Source organism: Poecilia mexicana, unplaced genomic scaffold, assembly GCF_051168715.1.
Source record: "Poecilia mexicana isolate PSO_F unplaced genomic scaffold, ASM5116871v1 scaffold_7, whole genome shotgun sequence".
In the NCBI taxonomy this organism is placed as follows: Eukaryota; Metazoa; Chordata; class Actinopteri; order Cyprinodontiformes; family Poeciliidae; genus Poecilia; species Poecilia mexicana.
Genome location: NW_028263376.1, coordinates 10,734,186 through 10,755,543, shown reverse-complemented (window position 1 = coordinate 10,755,543; position 21,358 = coordinate 10,734,186). Strand labels below are relative to the sequence as shown.

Genomic DNA, 21,358 nt, shown 5'->3' with positions numbered 1-21,358 from the left:
CCTGTAACTAACCCTTATATTTGTTTGTCTGCAGGAGAAATGCTCGTCATTTAGGGGAGGAGGAGGATCCACTAACTCAGTGCGTCCGACAGGGAGGTGAGGAGCAAATCCAATGATTTCACCAAGTGTGAAGCGTCCAACTGCTCATTATGCATGAATACTTTGCAGACCAACATGGTTTGAACCACATCTATCAAAACGGCAATACAAAGATAGGTGTTAGTCCAGTCAGTTGGCTGGGGCTTGAAGAACGGGGCTTCTGCGTCATATTTTCAGCCGATGGAAACAGGAAGTCATAGATTACTAATTACAAGTAATTAAAATCTTTGAAAAGTAAAATATAAATTAATAAAAAGATTCAGCTGAACTTGATTTAAAGAAATTGCTAGAGATATGAAAGGCTGTGCACTAATGATTTGGTTAAAACTATTTCTGAACAGGCTAAATTACTCTCTCACAAAATAAATCTACTATAATTAAAAGTTGGGTTTTTTAAGTTCCTCAGTGTGAGATTATGTTATTGGAGTAAAGGAATAATATTTCTACTAAGCCTTTCTACACATCTTTACAAAAAAAAAATCTACCCTTTGTAAAGAAATAACTTCAAGGGAGAAAATAAACACAGAAACGGACCAAAGCTGAATCTATACCAGCAACAGAGGCATGTTTAATGAGTTGCTGTGTTTTGTTGGTTTAATTCAGCTGGGCTGCAGGTGGAGGCGGAGCAGAGGGTCATGATGGTTGCCGAGGGCAACAGCACCTACCTGGAGTGTCTGCCTCGGTCCAGACACGCTGCCGTTACCTGGTACAAACAAGCTGGAGAGAACAGCGCCGAACTGAACCAGGTAGACACATTTTACCCGAACACCGTCAGATCTGACAGGTTAAAGCATCTGATGTTCACATTACTTTCAAAATTAAACATTGAGGTCAATAATTGACTTGTCATTTTGTTGGGAGTTGAAGCTGTTTATATATAAGCTTATTAAACCATCAATTTGAGTTGAATTAAATTGTGAAAAAAAAACAAACAATTGAATCAAAATGAAATTAAGTCAGCTGAAAAAATGTTAATGAAATGAAGCTGAGGTTGAATAGAAATTAAATTAAGTCCATTAAGATGAAATTAAAATGATATTAATTAAACTAGAAAATTCCGCAGAAATTTTGAGGGGCATGCCAAAGTGTGCCCGTCGCTTTTTAATCAAGCCTTCTGATGCAAAAAATTAGCATTAATGCTAAAGAAAGCTGCAATGTAGTCAATAACCTGTGGTGAGTCAGAAACATGTTGACTAAACTGTACCTGTACCATTCAGTATGTTGAAATTAATGCATAAGCCAAAATGCTAATATTAGCATGAAGACTAATATTCATGTAGGATGTGTGGCATCACTAGCATGTTTTCTGTCATTGATTTACTCCATTCAGTATACTGAACATCGCTAATAAGTAAGAAAATTATCTAATAGCTACCTTTAGGGAAAAGGCTAATGCTAATGCTAATGCACTGCCTTGCTGTGCAAGGCAGTGCACTAGTGGGGGCAGTAAAATGCTAAACTTGTGCTAATGTTAATGAACTGCCTTGCTGCGCAAGGCAGTTCACTATCCTGAGGAAAAAAAATGCGAAAAAAGCTTAATATTATTGCAACGCCTACGGCGTTGCACTAGCATGAGAGGAATATGCAGACTTTTATTTTGAAACTTTCAGTAGGCTTCATTTTAACCACCACACCAATTCAATGTGTAAAAGTAGTTTGTTTAAACATTTCACATAAAGCCCAAAGCTGATGTGAAAAATATCAAGGCTTTTATTTTGAAATTTTCATTAAGCTTCATTTTAATTGACCACAGCAATAAAATGTGTAACAGTGGTTGGGTTAATCCAACTATATAATGCCCAAAACAGCAAGTAGTTCTAAATGCCAGTTCAGCCCTAATCTGTGGTATCTGAGAGTTCCGCCATGTTGTAGTTCTGACCTTCAGTCATTGTAGTTCTAAAGAGCAGCTCAACTATCATGTTAGTGAGACACACAGGGAGAGAGAATTCTAACTGTTTGAAGCAGTTAGTTTTTCTGATCAAAGCGGCTTACTGTTCAGCATCCATAAGAGCAATCCGAAAACTTTTTGAAGCATATAAGAGGGCAATTTCTTGTCTCCGATGGAAACACGATTTAAATCTGTAGTTGTCTCTGCACTAACCTGAGAGAAAAACATAATAAAGGCCCAAGAGGAATATTCAGGCTTTTATTTTGAAATTTTCAGTAAGCTTCATTTTAAATGGCCACACTAATCCAATATCTAACAGTGGTTGGGTTAAACCAGTTTATATATAATGCCCAGAACATTCTGCCCTGTCTGTAGTTATAACATTCTGCTCACCTTCTTTCTGTAATAAGTCAGAGTTCCACCATTATGTACTTCTTAACTGCCAGCTCAGCCCTCCTTTGTAATGATTGAGGGTTCCACCATGTTGACCTTCCGACCTTCTGCTCAGGCCTCTGTAGTAAAGTGTTCCATCGTGTTTAGAACTACAAAGATGGTGTTTTTGTAGTCCTAAGGAGCAGTTTGGCTTTTGTCTGTGTTCTGTTGCTATAGTGATCAAGCCTCCCCCTGTGTTTCTCCAGACAGGGGGAGAAACAATTCTATCTGTTTGAGCCAGCCAGTTTCACTCCAAAAAGCTGTTCGAACAACTCCTTTCCATTCGGGAACCGTGATACGTATTCGAAAACCGTTTGAAGCGTATGAGAGGGCTATTTGTCGTCTCATTTAGTACCGCGATTCATATCTGTAGCTCATTCACAGTAATTGCAGTGATGAGAGAAAAATGGTGTGCGCTGAGCTCAGAACTTTTTGCAGAAATGTATGTAAAAAGAGCAATTACATGATGTAAAAATTGTCAAGGCTTTTATTTTGAAAAATTTCAATAAGCTTCATTTGAAATTGCCACACTAATTTCATGTGTAATAGTGATCAGGTTAAATCAGTTATATAATGCTCAAAGCACAAGTTGTTTATAATACCAGCCAACTCCTCCTCTGTAATAATTGAGTGTTCCGCCATGTTGTAGTTCTGACATGCTGGTCAGGCCTCTATTTTAACTGAGTCTTGGCCATAGATAGAACTACAGTTATGGCAGTTATGGCTGCTGGTTTGTAGTCCAAACCAGCAGCCTTTCTCTGGATTCTGTTGCTCTAGCGATTGGCCCTCAGCCAACTGCTGTGTGTGTGAGACAGAAAGCTGGGGAAGGATTTCAATCTTTAAGACAACCATGAAATGCTAATGTTAATGAACTGCCTTGCTGCGCAAGGCAGTTCACTATCCTGAGAAAAAAAACATAAAAAAAAGATTTTCATTTTTGCATCGCCTACGGCGATGCACTTTTGTCAGTGCAATTTTCAGAGTTTTATTTTGAAACTTTCAGTAAACTTAATTTTCATAACCACACTAATCCAATGTGTAACAGTGGTTTGGTTAATCCACCTGTATAATGCCCAAAACAGGAAGTAGTTCTAACTGCCAGCTCAGGCCTCCTCTGTAATAATTGAGTGTTCCGCCATGTTGTAGTTCTGACCTTCTGCTCTGCCCTCTGCATTAAAGTGTTCCGCCATATTTAGAACTACAGAGTCTTTGTAGTCCAAACCCCAGCAGTTCTCCCTCTCTGCATTCTGTTGCTATAGTGATGAAAGTGCCCTGTGTGTGTCAGACTTATCTATCTTTATGAGACACCCAGTCAGTTTTAATGGAAAAAGCAGTCCGAACGACTGCTTCCCGTTCGGGTTCCGTAAGTCCGATCCAAAAACCGTTTGAAGCATATGAGAGGGCTATTTCTCATCTCATCTATTACCGCGATTCATATCTGTAGCTCAATCACAGTAATTGCAGTGATGAGAGAAAAATGGTGTGCGCTGAGCTCAGAGATTTTTCAGAAATGTATGTAAAACACTGGAGAGGAGCGTCAGTTATCCTGTCCCAAAACTTTGCTCTGAAGCACCTGGACCGAAAACCATAAGCCCTAGGGAAATTTTGAAAACATTTTACCGGAGCAGGCATTCGTATCAATGTCATGACCGACTTTCATACCAATAGAGCAATTTTTGCACCCATGAGAGCGATTTCAAAATTATTTTGGGGTCAAAATTCCACTCTTTTTCTCACTCTAAAAAGCGGCAGTTGGTTTCAGTTACACTCTAAGGTTTCGGCAGTTGGAAATTTCGCTCGTTTTTCGCTTTTTACGTCGCCGTCGTAACTCCGATCCCCAATAAAAGTAATAGCTCCAATGCCGGGATCGAGACACACGTTTTGATACCACTTTTGTGGGTGGGCACGCAGCGGTACGAGCCGCATTAACGGTAATGGAAGAAGTTGTTATAATAACTAGAAAATTCCGCAGAAATTTTAAGGGGCATGCCAAAGTGTGCCCGTCGGTTTTTAATCAAGCGTTCTGATGCAAAAAATTAGCATTAATGCTAAAGAAAGCTTCAATGTAGTCAATAACCTGTGGTGAGTCAGAAACATGTTGACTAAACTGCACCTGTACCATTCAGTATGTTGAAATTAATGCATAAGCCAAAATGCTAATATTAGCGTGAAGACTAATATTCATGTAGGATGTTAGGATGTTAGGATGTGCACTGCCTTGCTGCGCAAGGCAGTGCACTAGTGGGGGCAGTAAAATGCTAAAGTTTGTGCTAATGTTGTGCACAATCTTGTGCTAATGTTAATGAACTGCCTTGCTGCGCAAGGCAGTTCACTATCCTGAGGAAAAAAAATGCGAAAAAAGCTTAATATTATTGCAACGCCTAGGGCGTTGCACTAGCATGAGAGGAGTGCAGCAACTCTTTGAAGCAGTTAGTTTTTCTGATCAAAGCGGCTTACTGTTCAGCATCCATAAGAGCAATCCGAAAACTTTTTGAAGCATATAAGAGGGCAATTTCTTGTCTCCGATGGAACCGCGATTTAAATCTGTAGTTCTCTCTGCACTAACCTGAGAGAAAAACATAATAAAGGCCTGAGAGGAATAGTCAGGCTTTTATTTTGAAATTTTCAGTAAGCTTCATTTTAAATGGCCACACTAATCCCATGTCTAACAGTGGTTGGGTTAAACCAGTTCATATATAATGCCCAGAACATTCTGCCCTGTCTGTAGTTATAACATTCTGCTCACCTTCTTTCTGTAATAAGTCAGAGTTCCACCATTATGTACTTCTTAACTGCCAGCTCAGCCCTCCTTTGTAATGATTGAGGGTTCCACCATGTTGACCTTCCGACCTTCTGCTCAGGCCTCTGTAGTAAAGTGTTCCATCGTGTTTAGAACTACAAAGATGGTGTTTTTGTAGTCCTAAGGAGCAGTTTGGCTTTTGTCTGTGTTCTGTTGCTATAGTGATCAAGCCTCCCCCTGTGTTTCTCCAGACAGGGGGAGAAACAATTCTATGTGTTTGAGCCAGCCAGTTTCACTCCAAAAAGCTGTCCGAACAACTCCTTTCCATTCGGGAACCGTGATACGTATTCGAAAACCGTTTGAAGCGTATGAGAGGGCTATTTGTCGTCTCATTTAGTACCGCGATTCATATCTGTAGCTCATTCACAGTAATTGCAGTGATGAGAGAAAAATGGTGTGCGCTGAGCTCAGAACTTTTTGCAGAAATGTATGTAAAAAGAGCAATTACATGATGTAAAAATTGTCAAGGCTTTTATTTTGAAAATTTTCAATAAGCTTCATTTGAAATTGCCACACTAATTTCATGTGTAATAGTGATCAGGTTAAATCAGTTATATAATGCTCAAAGCACAAGTTGTTTATAATACCAGCCAACTCCTCCTCTGTAATAACTGAGTGTTCCGCCATGTTGTAGTTCTGACATGCTGCTCAGGCCTCTGTTTTAACTGAGTCTTGGCCATAGATAGAACTACAGTTATGGCAGTTATGGCTGCTGGTTTGTAGTCCAAACCAGCAGATTTGCCTTTCTCTGGATTCTGTTGCTATAGCGATTGGCCCTCAGCCAACTGCTGTGTGTGTGAGACAGAAAGCTGGGGAAGGATTTCAATCTTTGAGACAACCATGAAATGCTAATGTTAATGAACTGCCTTGCTGCGCAAGGCAGTTCACTATCCTGAGAAAAAAAACATAAAAAAAAGATTTTCATTTTTGCATCGCCTACGGCGATGCACTTTTGTCAGTGCAATTTTCAGAGTTTTATTTTGAAACTTTCAGTAAACTTAATTTTCATAACCACACTAATCCAATGTGTAACAGTGGTTTGGTTAATCCACCTGTATAATGCCCAAAACAGGAAGTAGTTCTAACTGCCAGCTCAGCCCTCCTCTGTAATCATTGAGTGTTCCGCCATGTTGTAGTTCTGACCTTCTGCTCTGCCCTCAGTATTAAAGTGTTCCGCCATATTTAGAACTACAGAGTCTTTGTAGTCCAAACCCCAGCAGTTCTCCCTCTCTGCATTCTGTTGCTATAGTGATGAAAGTGCCCTGTGTGTGTCAGACTTATCTATCTTTATGAGACACCCAGTCAGTTTTAATGGAAAAAGCAGTCCGAACGACTGCTTCCCGTTCGGGTTCCGTAAGTCCGATCTAAAAACCGTTTGAAGCATATGAGAGGGCTATTTCTCATCTCATCTATTACCGCGATTCATATCTGTAGCTCAATCACAGTAATTGCAGTGATGAGAGAAAAATGGTGTGCGCTGAGCTCAGAGATTTTTCAGAAATGTATGTAAAACACTGGGGAGGAACGTCAGTTATCCTGTCCCAAAACTTTGCTCTGAAGCACCTGGACAGAAAACCGTAAGCCCTAGGGAAATTTTGAAAACATTTTACCAGAGCAGGCATTCGTATCAATGTCATGACCGACTTTCATACCAATAGAGCAATTTTTGCACCCATGAGAGCAATTTCAAAATTATTTTGGGGTCAAAATTCCACTCTTTTTCTCACTCTAAAAAGCGGCAGTTGGTTTCAGTTACACTCTAAGGTTTCGGCAGTTGGAAATTTCGCTCGTTTTTCGCTTTTTACGTCGCCGTCGTAACTCCGATCCCCAATAAAAGTAATAGCTCCAATGCCGGGATCGAGACACACGTTTTGATACCACTTTTGTGGGTGGGCACGCAGCGGTACGAGCCGCATTAACGGTAATGGAAGAAGTTGTTATAATAATAATAATATCCAGGCGTTCTATTGGGTGTAGAACAATAGGTGCCTGCCATGCAATGCATGGAGGCAGTGACTGACCTGCTTCGCAGGTCAGTCACTGCTCTCCTTATGCATTGCTAATGGCATGCCCCAATAATAATATCCAGGCGTTCTATTGGGTGTAGAACAATAGGTGCCTGCCATGCAATGCATGGAGGCAGTGACTGACCTGCTTCGCAGGTCAGTCACTGCTCTCCTTATGCATTGCTAATGGCATGCCCCAATTAATTTGCCTAAATTCTAATTAATTAAAACCAACTGAACTGAGTTGATACAATAGAATAAAATTTAATTGAACTGAATTATGTTAATGGAGTCAACATCCATCCAGGTAATGACAGGTGACCAGCTGGTGGTGATAGAGCGCGGCGTCCTGATTCGGCGAGCCGAGCTCTCTCACGGCGGCGTCTACCACTGCCAGGTGGAGGAGCACGGCTATCACTGGACCGCAGTCACCGTCCGCCTCGCCGTCTGGAGCCCCTCTGCCAATCGCGTCCTCTCCTCCTTGGCCGGCTCGTCCTATCAGAGCGCAGGAACCCAGCCCTGGTACGAGGATGTGATGGCCCTGATTCACCCCGGAAACCTGGGCGAGCACTGCAAGGCCCTGGGTTACCGTCCGCCGCGCAGCCAGCGCCACCGTGGGGACTTCATGGTTCCGCCACATAAGGAGAAGGAGAGGGCTGAGAAGCACAAGCATGGCGGAGGAAGGGGAGGAGGAGCAGGGGGAGGAGGAGGAGGGGGAGGACGCGCCGTGGGACGGAAGAGCAGGAGCAAGCCTCAACAGAGGGCACCGAGGAGCGCCTGAGCGCACAGCGTCACTGACTGAGACACACACACACACTTTGTGTAACCCACACATGCACACACTTAACTTATACTTTAGGACCCACTCATACTGTATGTACAGAGACTACGTCATGCGCATGCACTTATCTAAAATGAAAACGGCATCCTCTCATCTTAGTGGCAAATAGTCAAACTCCACATAATCATCTGAACTTTGTACAGGACGGCTTGGAGAGCGGAGGACCGCTTCGCTCCGACAAAGGACTTTGTGAATAAACGCGCAAAAGTAGATTAGCTTAGGTTGCTTAGCATGCCGAATGAAGGACGAGCAGCACAGCCAGGTCACTCTGTGCTGCGACGAGGACATTTAAGTGGATATTATTCAGGTTGAGGAAGCGTTTTTCCACAAGCTAAAATTTTAAAAACATGTTGCCCTACTGAAAGGATGTTGAACTTAAAGGAAAACCTTTGAGCTCTGTATGTATCCAGTTATTAACTTAACAGGCAAAAATAAGCTTCCTGTTGTCTGTCAGCATTTAGAAGAGCAAAACGAGTAGGAGAGCGGAAAGAAATTTGGGTTGGAGGAAGAATTTTCTTAAAATGTTTTGTTCCCAGATTTGAACAGTTCCCCCTCCTGTGATGATTGAGAATTGGGGATCATTAGGAATACAGCAACTTGTCTTGCAGCGATGGAACGGGTCAAACCAAAACAAGGGAAAACGCATGCAGACTGTGCTGAAAAGTACTTGGATGTTGTTACCAAGGCATCAGATGGAGGAATAATCAACAGTCGGCTAATAATTGGGCCAAAAATGTAAAAAAAAAATAAATAAAAAATGACATGATCGAATTGCAACAGAAAAGCCACAACTATTCTTGCTGCTGCTACAATAATATTAAGCAATAATTATTACAGTCATTTATCAATTATTTTGTTGCACAGATTTAAACAGAAATATGGAATAAACATGTTAAATTTAGCAGTAGTATTCAAGTGTTAATTGTAGTTCAGAGCTGTGTGCGAACAGCAGTGCTACCTTTATTATGAGCAATGGGTCTTTAGTTTTACACACCATGGCCTGAAATATTTCCAAACGGTCAACTTTGACCAGCAACGTGCAGCAACATGTGGGGGAGGGGCATCTACTACACTTCCTCTGGCATCTCACGAACAGGCTCTGCTCTTTTTGTGGTTTTTGAATTATAGCTTTTGAACATTTTGGTATTCTTTGAAAGCGAACCGGCCCTAATAAGCAGCGATTGCCAATTAAGACATTCGAAACTATCCGGAAAGAAACTTAACACGGTATTAATGTCCAGAAACAAATTAAACTACCTTTTAATTGAGAATAAATAAGACAGCTGTTCTTTAAAAAAAAAAAAACACAGGTAGACACAACAATCAACCACAGTAGATTCACAAACTATTCATCAGCAGTGAGACGTTTGTTAGTTTGTTGAGAAAGGAGCGGTTCCACCTTAAGATTACGTACTGTGACCACTGAGATGAAAAGCAGAGAAGAGTGCAACGATCCCTTTGATGGTCGACTTTCCCAGGACGTCGGTGCGGCGTGCTGCAGCTGCACCAACCACTGCAAAAAGAGGTTTCCATTGTGTTTGCCGCAGTGCTCGGCGCTGTAACATTAACCCAGGTTCACATGCAGTCCTGCTGCTAATTTTGTGCTATGTGGGGAACAGAGTGAACAAAACAAAACGAGTACGATTCTTCTTTTAGCTCTTTTAGCTTGGAATATTTGCATAGATCTGGAGAATCTGTTGAAATTTAAAAAAGAAATAAAGGGTTTTTCATGCAGATGTGGTTTAAATGGCTTCAACAAGGGTCTTAATCAGAACGTTCATTGCTTGGTTTATTGTTTGCTCTTCAAATCAGATGAACTCTTTATCATTTAAAGACGACATTTAACTGTTCTGTAATTTGAACTGTGTTTCTTCTCAGTATGTTGAACTTTGTAAAATAATGCTTTCAAAAGATTTTCCACTTGTGTTTGATCAAATAAAAAAAAAAAAAAAAGAAAGAAAACACAAGCTGATGGGGCCCTAAGAGGCAGAGGACTCTGTACATAACATGCATGTTTCTCAACCTTCAGACTGCAGGTGACTTTGTGTGACAGCTGGTTCTGCAGCTCCAGCCTTTAATGTCGTCTTACTACCAGTGATGAAAACGGCTCAGTGAGCAATGCAGACGTTTCGGTTGTGCTACCTGAAAGCTGGAGGCTCGACGGGAATGTTTTCTGCTGGACTTTGGCTCATCGGATGACAGTGACTTCTCAAAACAGTGAAATGCGACTTATGTGCTACATGTTAAGCAGAGCTTCTTCCATCATCTGTTTGATTTGACTCTTTCTTGTATTTATTAGTCTGACTTTGAGTAAAGCATCTTGGTTAGTAAAAGCTCATCACCAAGTCATAAAGCCTCCACTGTATTTTTTTTTCTTTTTTAACGTGAGCATCCTTGTCTGCTTGCTGTTATATGTATATCTGATGTCCAGTTGTTACCATTTCCCCTGTTTAAACGCCTTCTAACTGCGTCTTTATTTGTATGATTTTGATAACTTCATAGGGAAACCTTCCCATTCTCTTGGTATTTAAAAGTTGATCTGTTTCAAGTTGAGGCAGCAAGAACTAAAGAAGTATTTAAAACATTGTCTTTGTCTGTGTCTTTAATATATACATATCACTGACTTAAACTAAAAGCTCAGACCGGTACTGCTTATGACAAACTGCGTGGGAAATTAACATTTTCTGTCTGAAGCATCAATAAAAATAAATTGTTGCATTGAAGGTCTGTGGAATCAGTAATGTAATAGTGAGGTACCTTGACAGTAATGTAGGTTTTGAGTCAACAATGTAACAATATATTGAGAAAGTAAAAAAACTATTTGAAAATGTAACAATTCCACAAATAGCTTAATACATGAATAAGTATCATAGTACTACAAGTTAATATTTTCAGTTTATTTTTCTTGTAATTAGATGTTGCAGATGGCATAGTTTTCATATTCAGTCACCAGTGATGAAATAATGTGATGTTTTTCTTTTAAAATGGCGTTGGTGCTGAAATGGTGTTGAAAATATTACATGGTTTTCAACCTTTTAGAACCATTTCTTCCTTTTTTGCCATAGTTGGAACATTGCGCATTTTATACATGCAAATTTCTTGTTTACAAATTTCTCAAGCTCTGTAAGATTGGACTGTGATTGGACATGCAGGTCTTGTGACAGATTCTCAACTGGGTTTAAAACAAGACTTTGACTAGGTCTGTTTAACAGACAAGGTCTGTTGTTGTTGCAAGAGCAACAACTTCATGTTGTTTCTCTTGCAGTAAGAGCAACAACATGAAGTTGTTGCTCTTACTGCAACCAATAGTTCTCCTGTCAACATAGACCCTGCAGATCTCTGCAGATCCTCTAATATGCATGTTAGATCGACTGCCACGTCTGCTCTTTCCATCTTTGGATTATAAATTGAACTGTGCTAAATAAGATAACCAAAGCTTCCTCCGCAATTAAATGCATTAAGACTTGTGGTTGCAACATTACACTGTGTGGAAAAGTTGAAGGGGTATTTATGCGAGGCATTGTAGATGGTGAAGTCATTAATAATAACAGCTCTGTGTACATGTTCAGTATCATTCCTCGTGAATATACCAAGTATGTAGCTGGACCTGTATTATATCCCTGTATAAATCAAACAGGAGTCCTCCATGTTTTTCCTCTTCAAGCTTGCAATTCTGCACAGAGCATCTATGTGTGGGCTTTAGCGTCTGTTTGACATTTGTGGGTTCTGAGTGAAAGCAGCTCAGTTCACAGGCTAAGCCAGTAAATTTGCCAAATTGGGAACTTAGCAACAAATGGGAGACACTTCTGTTGCTTTAGAAAAAAAAAATGAACCAGGGCAGAAAGAGTGCAGATACCTAATGTGGGCTTGGCTTTTGGCTTCCTGGTTTGAACCTTCTCAGCTGCACCCACATTAAAGAACCCAGCAGTGGTGAGTTATTCACAAGCACATGTTTGGAAGGGGAAAGGAGGGCAAGTCGTGGAGACGCAGACACAAAACTGTGTGCTTAGGAATGTGAATCTAACGCTCTGCTTCAAATTAAATCAACAAACTTCACGCTTTGTTATTGGTAGTGGTAAACTGTTAAAATAACGTAAACTCAAAAGTGAAAAAGCAAGATCGCTATTGTGTGTTGAGGACACAGGTCAAAGCCTGGAAACATCTTCTGTGTCTTCATCTTGTGTATCTGCTTCCTACAGTGTGCTTAAATTACAAACACAACTGCAGAAGAGCAAATAGCTTTTGTCTCAAAGCCTGTACTATGGTACTTTGGTCAGAAAAATATGTGATTGAAAATAGCTCAATTTTTATTGTCATATGAAACAAATTACATGAGGCTCATTTGTCAAATTAAAGGTAACTTTTGAAAATATCAGCCTTTAAGCAAGTGCTTCATTAAACCCACATTTCTGTTTCTAGAAATGTTTTTATTGGTGTAATATTTTAATTTTAGAAGTCGTGTTTTCATTAACTAAGTGGAAAATCATCATAATTAACTCAGGTTTTCAAACATCCGTCTGTGCATAGGTAATTTATAGAATGTGTTTCACTCAGTGAGAAGGTTCCTGAAATGATTTTCGATCATATTTATTGAATGGGTCTGTACATCAATTCTTCCTCTTCCGTTCTGCATCTCAATGTTTCAACTTAATCCCAACTCCTTGGCAGGCAGACATCAGGTGGTACGGATCGGACATGACGCCTAATCCACACCGCACCAGGTGTCCACCAGGGCTGTGTACTTAGTCCCTGCTGTTGAAGTCTGATGCCATCCAGAATCACTGGCCAGCCTTTCTGAAGGAGCATCAGGTCCAAAATTATGAACAGGTTTGTGCCTGACCTTCGCCTGTTTGGGCTCGTAGGAGTTTTTGTCTGACATTCAATGTTTCTCTTGAAGACATGCTGCAGGGCGGCTCCTCAGTCATCACAAGGACCTTATGTGTTTCACTCTGTCATGGTCTATTTACATCTCCGTGCCAGTACCCGTCTCATGTAATTTTCCAGAGCTGCTTCTCTGCAGCTGGAACAGACCTGTCTCATTTTATATTTAGAGACTTTGATTTTTTATTTATTTATTTTTTTTCTTTTTGCAACAATGCCTTGGAAAAGTATGTGTTGGAATTTTACACATTTTGTCTGGTTGCAATCACAGCCTATGATGTATTTTGGTAACTTTATGCAACCAAATAACACATGACAGCACAGTAAACAGTAAAGTGGAAGGAACTTATTCCCACTACTTTCCAACATTTTTACAAAAAAATGTAAGAAGGTGGGCTGCATTTGTTTTCAGCCCCAGTTGTCCTCATAAGTCACTCTGTTAGTACACAGAGTCAACTTGTATGTAATTTAGTCTCAGTATAAATCCAGCTCAGGCCTCAGAGATTTGTTGGAGAAAATCGGTAAACAAACAGCATCATGAAGTTCAAGGCACGGGTAGTGGAAAAGGTGTGGAGAAATAAAAATAGGTTTAGGTCAGAAAATTATATCCCAAAGCCGTCATCCTAAACTCTAAGGATTACAGTTCAACTACAAACCTAAGAAGACATGAACCATCCGTCTAAACCCATGTTGTCCAAATGTTTTTATTCATATGGGCCAAAAACATCAAGTTTAAAGTATTCAGAGGCAACAAAATTAGATATTTTAAAATTAAAAATGCAAAACAAATAAATTAATCAGACCTTTGAAAAAAATGGATCTGTATGTTTGAAACATAAAAAGTAAACCTTCACCAAGGTTCCACTTTAAAAACACATGTAGAATCACAAATAAGAAAGTTTGCTATTGAGTTAAAGTCACTGTATTTTTTATTTTTTTTCCTTCCTTTTTCTCATGACTGTGAAATTAGAATGAAAGGAAAACAATGTGATTGATAAAAATGTATAGCTAACATTTTCCATTTTCAGGGAAAATGTGATTTGTCAGTAAAAAAAAAAAAAAAAAAAAAAAAATCTAACACCTTTTCCATCAATCGCTTGTGTTGGCAATTTTGTACCACTCTTGAACTGGGACTGGGACCCTTGGTGACGAGGGTCGAAAATGACCCCCAGGCTGAACTTTAAACTCCCCTGATCTGAAATGACAGGCTGGACAAGGAGAGCATTAATCAGAGGAGCCCAGAGGCCAGAGAGGCCTATGAACTCTGGAGCAGCTGCAGAAATCCACAGCTTAGGTAGGAGATTCTGTTGACAAGACAACTATTAGTTGTGCGCTCCTCTCTTCCTGGGCTTTGTGGAACAGTGGCAAGAAGAAAGACACTAGAAGTCCAGTTTGTAGTTTGTTACTGGAGAAACAGTAACAAACATGTGGAAAAAGATGCCCTGATCACAAAACTGAAGTTGCGATATGCTGCATGTGGAGGAGAAACTAACATTGCACATCAACCCAACACATTAAAGCCTAATACAAGTTATATATATATATTTACATATCTTTATCTATATATATATAGGTATTTTTATTATTTTTTTTACAGATGATCTCTATCTCGTTTGACTCACAACTGTTTTTGAGTTAAAGTAGTCCAACGCAGTAAATGAAATGTAAATGCACGCAACAGTTTTCAGGATTTCTTTGTGGAAATTGATCATGTTTCGTTTTCCCAGCCGTTCACTACTTTGTGTTTGTCTTTCACATACGATCCCTAATAAAATAAATTGAAGTTTGTGGTTGTAAGGTGACTACATGTAAAAAAAAAAAATAAATAAATAAAATAAGTTTATTAAAACTTTTGCAAGGCATTGTATAAAGATCTGCTTTTAGGAGGATGTTTGTGTTTTGTGGCTTACTTTTCCTTCAAAACTATGTCCGAACTTCAAATTTGATGGAGTGGATGTAACATTCAACACTATTAAACCACCACAAAACCCATTTGACTGGCAAACTCTGCCATTTGTCCTCTTTCTTCTCCATCAATCTTATGTTTGTTGGAATAACCCAGTCTTCAGTTAATAAGGAATGATTATTTCGCTGAACCAGTGGTGAAATAATTCAGCTCACTTTGCAGTTTCCCCCCCCCAAAAAACCCAGCATGTTTGGCACACATTTCCAAGCTCAAAGTTCTGCTTGGACACACCACTGCGGGATTCATTCCTTTCCAGTCATGCTATTCTGCAAGCTCTCTGTACATCACTGTGTTTACTCCAAAACTGTAACATACCGCTCATCACCAAACCCCTATCTTTCCAAACCACCGGACTGACCACGTCAGTATTTCATCACGCAGTGTTTAACAAATGGATTGCTGAGCAATCATGTGTGCAGATAATACGTTCCGCTCATTCCAAATATCCAGAGAGTTCTTCTTCTGGGTTCTATTGGCAAGAACTGGGTCAACTACAGTTCAGTCATTCTTTTATGTTTATGACATTAAGGACAAGCCACTGCATCATTTTTTCATTAGTTAACTGATGAAACTGATTTTCCGTTCTGCTTTGTTCTTGTTGTTGCCAAAATATTTCATCTGACAGTTTTGACATTTAGTGAACACATTGCAAAAAAAAAAGAAGAAAACTCTGCAACATTGACACTTTAAATGAAAGCTAGCACAACTCCTAATTGGTAAAAGAACTTGTTATCCCGATATTAGTCCCTTTTTGTTGTCATGACATCAAAGTTATCTGTGATTTAAGAGTGGTTTCCTGTTTTTTTTACTTGTAAAGGTAAAGTTTCAGTGATTTATTATTTTATCGGATTTGCCGCTTTTAAGAATTTTAGCACGCTTCTGCACAGAAGCACAAAATAATGTTAGCTTAATGCCATGGCATTCATACCACACATCTGACACAATGGTACCCTGTAAAATCAGAGTAGTCGTATTGTGATCGGAAGGTTGTCGGTTCAATTCCAGCTTCCTCCTATCACATGTCGACATGCCCCTGGTGAAGATCTGAGTATCAATTTGTGAGTGTAAATGGGTGAATCTGACTTCAGTGTAGAGCACTTTGAGTGGCCAAAATAATTGGAAAAATGCCATATAAGTTCAGTCCATTTACATAACAGCCTTATGGATGTATCAAAATAAGAAAAATTCAAGAAGGTAGCACATACTGGGATTCAAATGTGGGAAAAAGAAGCCACAAACTTGGAAGCAAAATGTCATTAAACAAAAGGATGACTCAAGACTTTTGCAATGAGTTGAAAACCACTATATGTGCTTACAATTTGTCTCAAAGCAGAAACTAAAAAAATCGAAACGGTCCTCATGAGATACTTGGCACCAGAATCAGCCAAGCAGTAAACCCACTGGTAGCTTAAAGCGGCTTTACATTTTCTGGCAATTTGAGGGGACTCTGTAAAGAAGAACTCAATAAAAACAAAGTGGCTGGGAAACACGCCAAAGGAAGTCACAGCGCTATAGAAAAGTTTTGGCATTAGCTTCATGTTGCCTTTTTATTATTATTTTTCCTTGTGCCCTGACAACCGCAGAGTTTTTCACACCATTTAGGCAATAAAAGTTCCCTTTAGGCCTAATAAGAGATTGTTCACGTCACCACAGAGCCCCTCGCAGTGAAGTTCTCAGGCTGAACAAAATCTGCTCAAATGTTTAAAACTGAATTTTATTGCTTGCTGCCCAAAATGGTTTCTACAGTAAGGTCTCTTCAACCATAGCTCCATTGGCGATTATATCAAGGCCTTTGGAAACCGATCGCCTTTCCGCAAACTTTTAATTATCCCCCTTCCTCTGTAAAACCACTGGATGTATTTTTTTTTATTTTTTTGCATTTCTCTGAACACAAACCACAACAGCCTTTTAAACATGAATCCAAAAACAATTTTTTCCCCGAGACCAACATCAAATGTTGAATTCTTGGTTTGGAAAACATCTCGAGCAGCTTTCCTCTCTCCGTTTTCATGAATACCTGAGCGTCTTTCAAGACGTGCAATCAGTGGCGTTCGTGTTGAGTCAGGGAACGATGAAGACCGACTTTTGCAGCGTCAGTTTTTACTATCCTGTGCGTTGCTGAGAGGGCGCCATTTGCTACATTTGTTTAATTGAAACAGCACATCGAGTTCAGGTCACGAGAAGTCTCGCCTTCGAGCTCGGAGAGAATTAACAGCCAGGATTAGTGGTTTGCTGATTTACGGTCGTTTACTGTCATTCTGGCCACCGACGTAAAACGTGCAGTCTCCAACTTCTATAATGAAAAACCACATCTTGTATGAAGCCACATGCTCTCAATTTGCTTCGTATACCTCCTGGTCTTAACTGCTGCGTCTCATGTGGGAAACGGAAAAAAAATCTGTTAAAGTTGCTTCCCTTCTACTGTCAAATCCCAAAAGGGGAAGCAGAATTAAGTAATGGAGCACTCTGTAGGGGTGCTCTGGAACAAAAGCTTATTTCCTAAACTTGAGTGTCTTTAGGTAGATTTCTTCAGCTTTGATGTGTGCTGCAGATGGAGAGGCAGCAAATGGGATAAAACTGCTGAATCCCCACTGAGGGCACAGCTGGCCTGGATGGATGAGGTGGATTAGTTATTTTACAAGATCTTTAGATGTGGCTGCACTGTGGGGTTTTTTCAGTCCTCTCTCCTCTTCTGCAGGGGTTTGCCATTCAAAGTTTTATTTTTTAAATAAAGCCACAAGACACTGGCTTTATTTCCACTGTGGAGGCACACAGACCAAACCAATATCTTCTCATTACTTCAAGGCCTCCTGGCAGGTTATTTCACTGTCATTTGAAATAAGTTATAGACTCATTCCCAAAATGTCGGTGTGAAAGCAAAAATACTGGGTGTTGTGAGACAGACTCAAACATGCACATTTCACCAAGGCACACTTTTTGTACATATGGTGCCTGTTTAAATGTGAGTGGGTTGCAGTCATATGAAGGTATTAGGACAGCTTACAACAGCATGTTTGTCTAACATATTTGGACAAATGTTCTCACTACTGTGAAAAGACTAAAACAAAACTAAACTAAAAATAATTTTCTGTAAAATGTAATGAAAATGTTTTTTTTTCTTCTGGTGAAGAATAAATTAGGACCCTGTATCCTACGCTCATTCTCTCTTCACATGGGGAAAATCACAGACGTGTCACATCGGGTGGACGTGATTCGAGCATGATCTGTTAAAACCTCCGACATTTTGTTTGGTGGTTGTTGAAGAGAGAATGAACACTGGCAAAATCAAAAGACCTGCGTGCTAGACCCTCTCCCCACAGCATTACTTAAGTCTAATATTACAGCCATTTCTCCATTAATCACAACCATTATTAATCAGTCTTTGCGGGCCAGTCAGGTTCCCCCATCTCTTAAAACTGCAGTCATCCACCCTTATCTGAAAAAACCCTCACTTGACCCCAATATTCTTGCCCATTACAGACCTGTTTCAAATTTACCGTTTATATCTAAAGTTTTGGAAAAAGTTGTGGCAGCCCAACTTCATCAACATCTTCACATCCATAACTTCTACGAAAAGTTTCAGTCTGGCTTCCGTTCTGCTCACAGTACAGAGACAGCTCTGGTTCGCGTAATGAACGACCTTCTCATGACTGCGGACCAGGGCTCACCATCTCTTCTCCTCCTCCTTGACCTGTCGGCTGCATTCGACACAGTGAATCACACCATCCTTCTCAACAGGCTACAGTCAGAAATTGGACTTTCGGGTACAGCACTTAAATGGTTTCATTCATATCTTACCAATAGAACTGAATATGTTTCCTTGGGTCAGTCTAAATCTTCAACTCATACTGTGACTTGTGGAGTTCCACAAGGTTCAGTCCTCGGGCCAACCCTTTTCACCATCTATATGCTCCCCCTTGGTCACATAATCAATAAACACAAGGTCTCCTTTCACTGCTATGCTGATGATACACAACTGTATATGAAAATGGACTCCACTTCTCCTACAGCTCTTCCGTCTTCACTTCAGCTTTGCTTAGAGGAGATAAAGGCATGGATGACTGCCAACTCTCTTCGACTTAACAGTAATAAAACGGATGTAATTCTTCTTGGCACCCCTCATCAAACTCAGTCCTTTAATCTCAGTAGTATTTCAATATTTGGTCTTAACATTCCCTTTTCTACCACCGTCACAAACCTTGGAGTTAGGATTGACTCTAACCTCACTTTCAACTCCCACATCCGTCATCTTTCTAAAGTCTCCTTCCTCCATCTCAAAAACATCGCCAGACTCCGCCCCTCCCTTTCCCAACCAGATGCTGAGAGGTTGATTCATGCCTTTATCTCATCAAGGTTGGACTACTGTAATGCCCTCCTCTTTGGGACCTCTGGTAAAAACCTGCAAAAGCTCCTGCACATTCAGAACTGTGCTGCCCGGGTCCTGATGAGGAGGCGCAAATACGACCATATCACTTCTGTTCTTAATTCACTTCATTGGCTACCGATCAAACATAGAATACATTACAAACTCTGTCTGCTCACCTATCAATGCATCCATGGAACTGCTCCTGCCTATCTCAGTGAACTGCTCTCATCGCACGCTACCTCTCGAACGCTTCGTTCCTCCACCTCCTTTTACTGCCTGCATCAACCTAAGACCAAACTTGCCACTATGGGGGATAAGGCTTTTCAGGCAGTAGCTCCAAGGCTCTGGAATGCCCTTCCAGAGTCCCTGTGAGCCCCACAAGGTGTGGAGGCCTTCAAAAAAGGTCTTAAGACTCATCTTTTTAAACAGGCCTTTTAGAACTGTCAGTTTTGTTTTAACTTGTTAGGTTTAATGTTTGTTTTGGTACCACTTGGTGCAAGATGTATTACTGTAAGCTCTACAATTTATTTTTTTTATTTTTCTTAGTCTCTGTAGCACTTTGAGATTTCTTTGAAATATAAGGTGCGTTACAAATAAAATTTATTATTATTATTATTATACATATTATATTAGCTTTTTCATCTGATAAAGGGTAAAAGAGGGCTAAAAAATGTTTGAAATCAGTCTTTGTATTGTATGGAACGTAATAAGTAGACGACAACAAAATCAGTTGCCCAGGTTCAAGGATTCAGCAAACCACAGAATCCTTGAAAAGTCCCTTAAAAATGTAAAAGTTGTGAAGTTTGTGCAGTGAATATATGAAGTGATAAACTATGAAAGCTTTTAGGGAAGCTCTAACAAATTCTTAATCTTAATATTCTTAATATTTTTTACATTTTGGATATTAGAACATACAAGAAAATGAGAAAGTGTGATGGTCAGTGTCCAGTTAAGCTTAATAAGCCTAAATTATTTAAAAGTCAAAAAGTTAGTTATAAAACTTTTAAGTCAAGTGAACCAGCAGCAAGTGCAGAGACGATAAGACAGAGTTTTGTGATCACGCCTATTAGTCCCAGGTATTCAGCTGGATTCAGATCAGACTGCAAACACTGCAGACAGGATTTTTGATCCTGAGAGAAAAAAAAATAGCATCATGTGTAGACAAGACATTAAGAAAGCATGCATAACTTCTCCTTGGTCTTCACATGGGAGATACAGTTTCACATTTTTGATGGTTCTTAATGGTTAAAACCTGATTTTTGCCAAATATTTATCTAGTTTTCTAATTGGAAAGAACTGTGAAAAGCAAACACCAAAATCCTGATTGTATAAGATTGTAGAGAAAATAAACTAACTGGTTTTGAATTCACTGAAGTATAATATAGCTGTGGTGGACTTTTGTACAATAAGTCCAACAAAGGAAAGGCACATTTTTCAAAGGATATTAAGTTTAATAATCTGTTTGCTTTTGTTTTAAGCTCCACATACCAAGTACCTTTTCAGGCCCTGCCAGTTCAGTGTATATGATAACAACTATTTCATTTTTTACCTATATGATCTTGGTATAATTTGACAGTTTATATTTTTAAATATAAATTTCTATTCATCCATTCAGAGAACAAACGTACAGAGTCAGCAACAGAACACTAGAGATCTCAGTTCTGCTTTTTCTCATTTGGCACCACAACAGAGCCAGCAGCCTGAGGGGCCCTTGGTGTTTGTCTCCATCTGTTGGGAAAATTGTGGTAAATACAGCATACATTTTTCACCCAGAAATAAATAACATAAATAAGAGGATGTTTGTAAAATTAGTGGTGCACATTGTTAAAAATAAACATAACAATGTGCTATGTTTCTGGTGTAGGCATTTGATTTAAGTTTGATTACAGATTGCAGACTTATTGGATGGTTTTCTAGAACATCAAACGGATTTAATTATTGTTAAACATAACTCTAAAAAGTATGAATAATTCATTTTCTGAGTTATTGTTTACATTTACATGGCAATGTTTAAAAGGTAATTGTTGTTTTTATGTGATGCCCTGAAAGGTTTCGCGAAGCGGAACGGTTCTTTGGGGA

The 21,358-nt window shown here is 39.7% G+C and overlaps 1 protein-coding gene across 1 annotated transcript in view; it reads left to right on the top strand.

The window, feature by feature from the left end:
• sema3h (sema domain, immunoglobulin domain (Ig), short basic domain, secreted, (semaphorin) 3H) overlaps positions 1-10,651 on the top strand; it is a 68,192-nt gene extending 57,541 nt beyond the window's left edge. Inside the window, exons 16-18 of the mRNA XM_014970251.2 lie at positions 35-96; positions 703-845; positions 7,533-10,651. Coding sequence (XP_014825737.1) covers positions 35-96; positions 703-845; positions 7,533-8,006 — 679 coding nt within the window. The 3' untranslated portion in view covers positions 8,007-10,651. The remainder of the gene's footprint in view (positions 1-34; positions 97-702; positions 846-7,532) is intronic.
• The last annotated feature ends 10,707 nt before the right edge of the window (positions 10,652-21,358 follow it).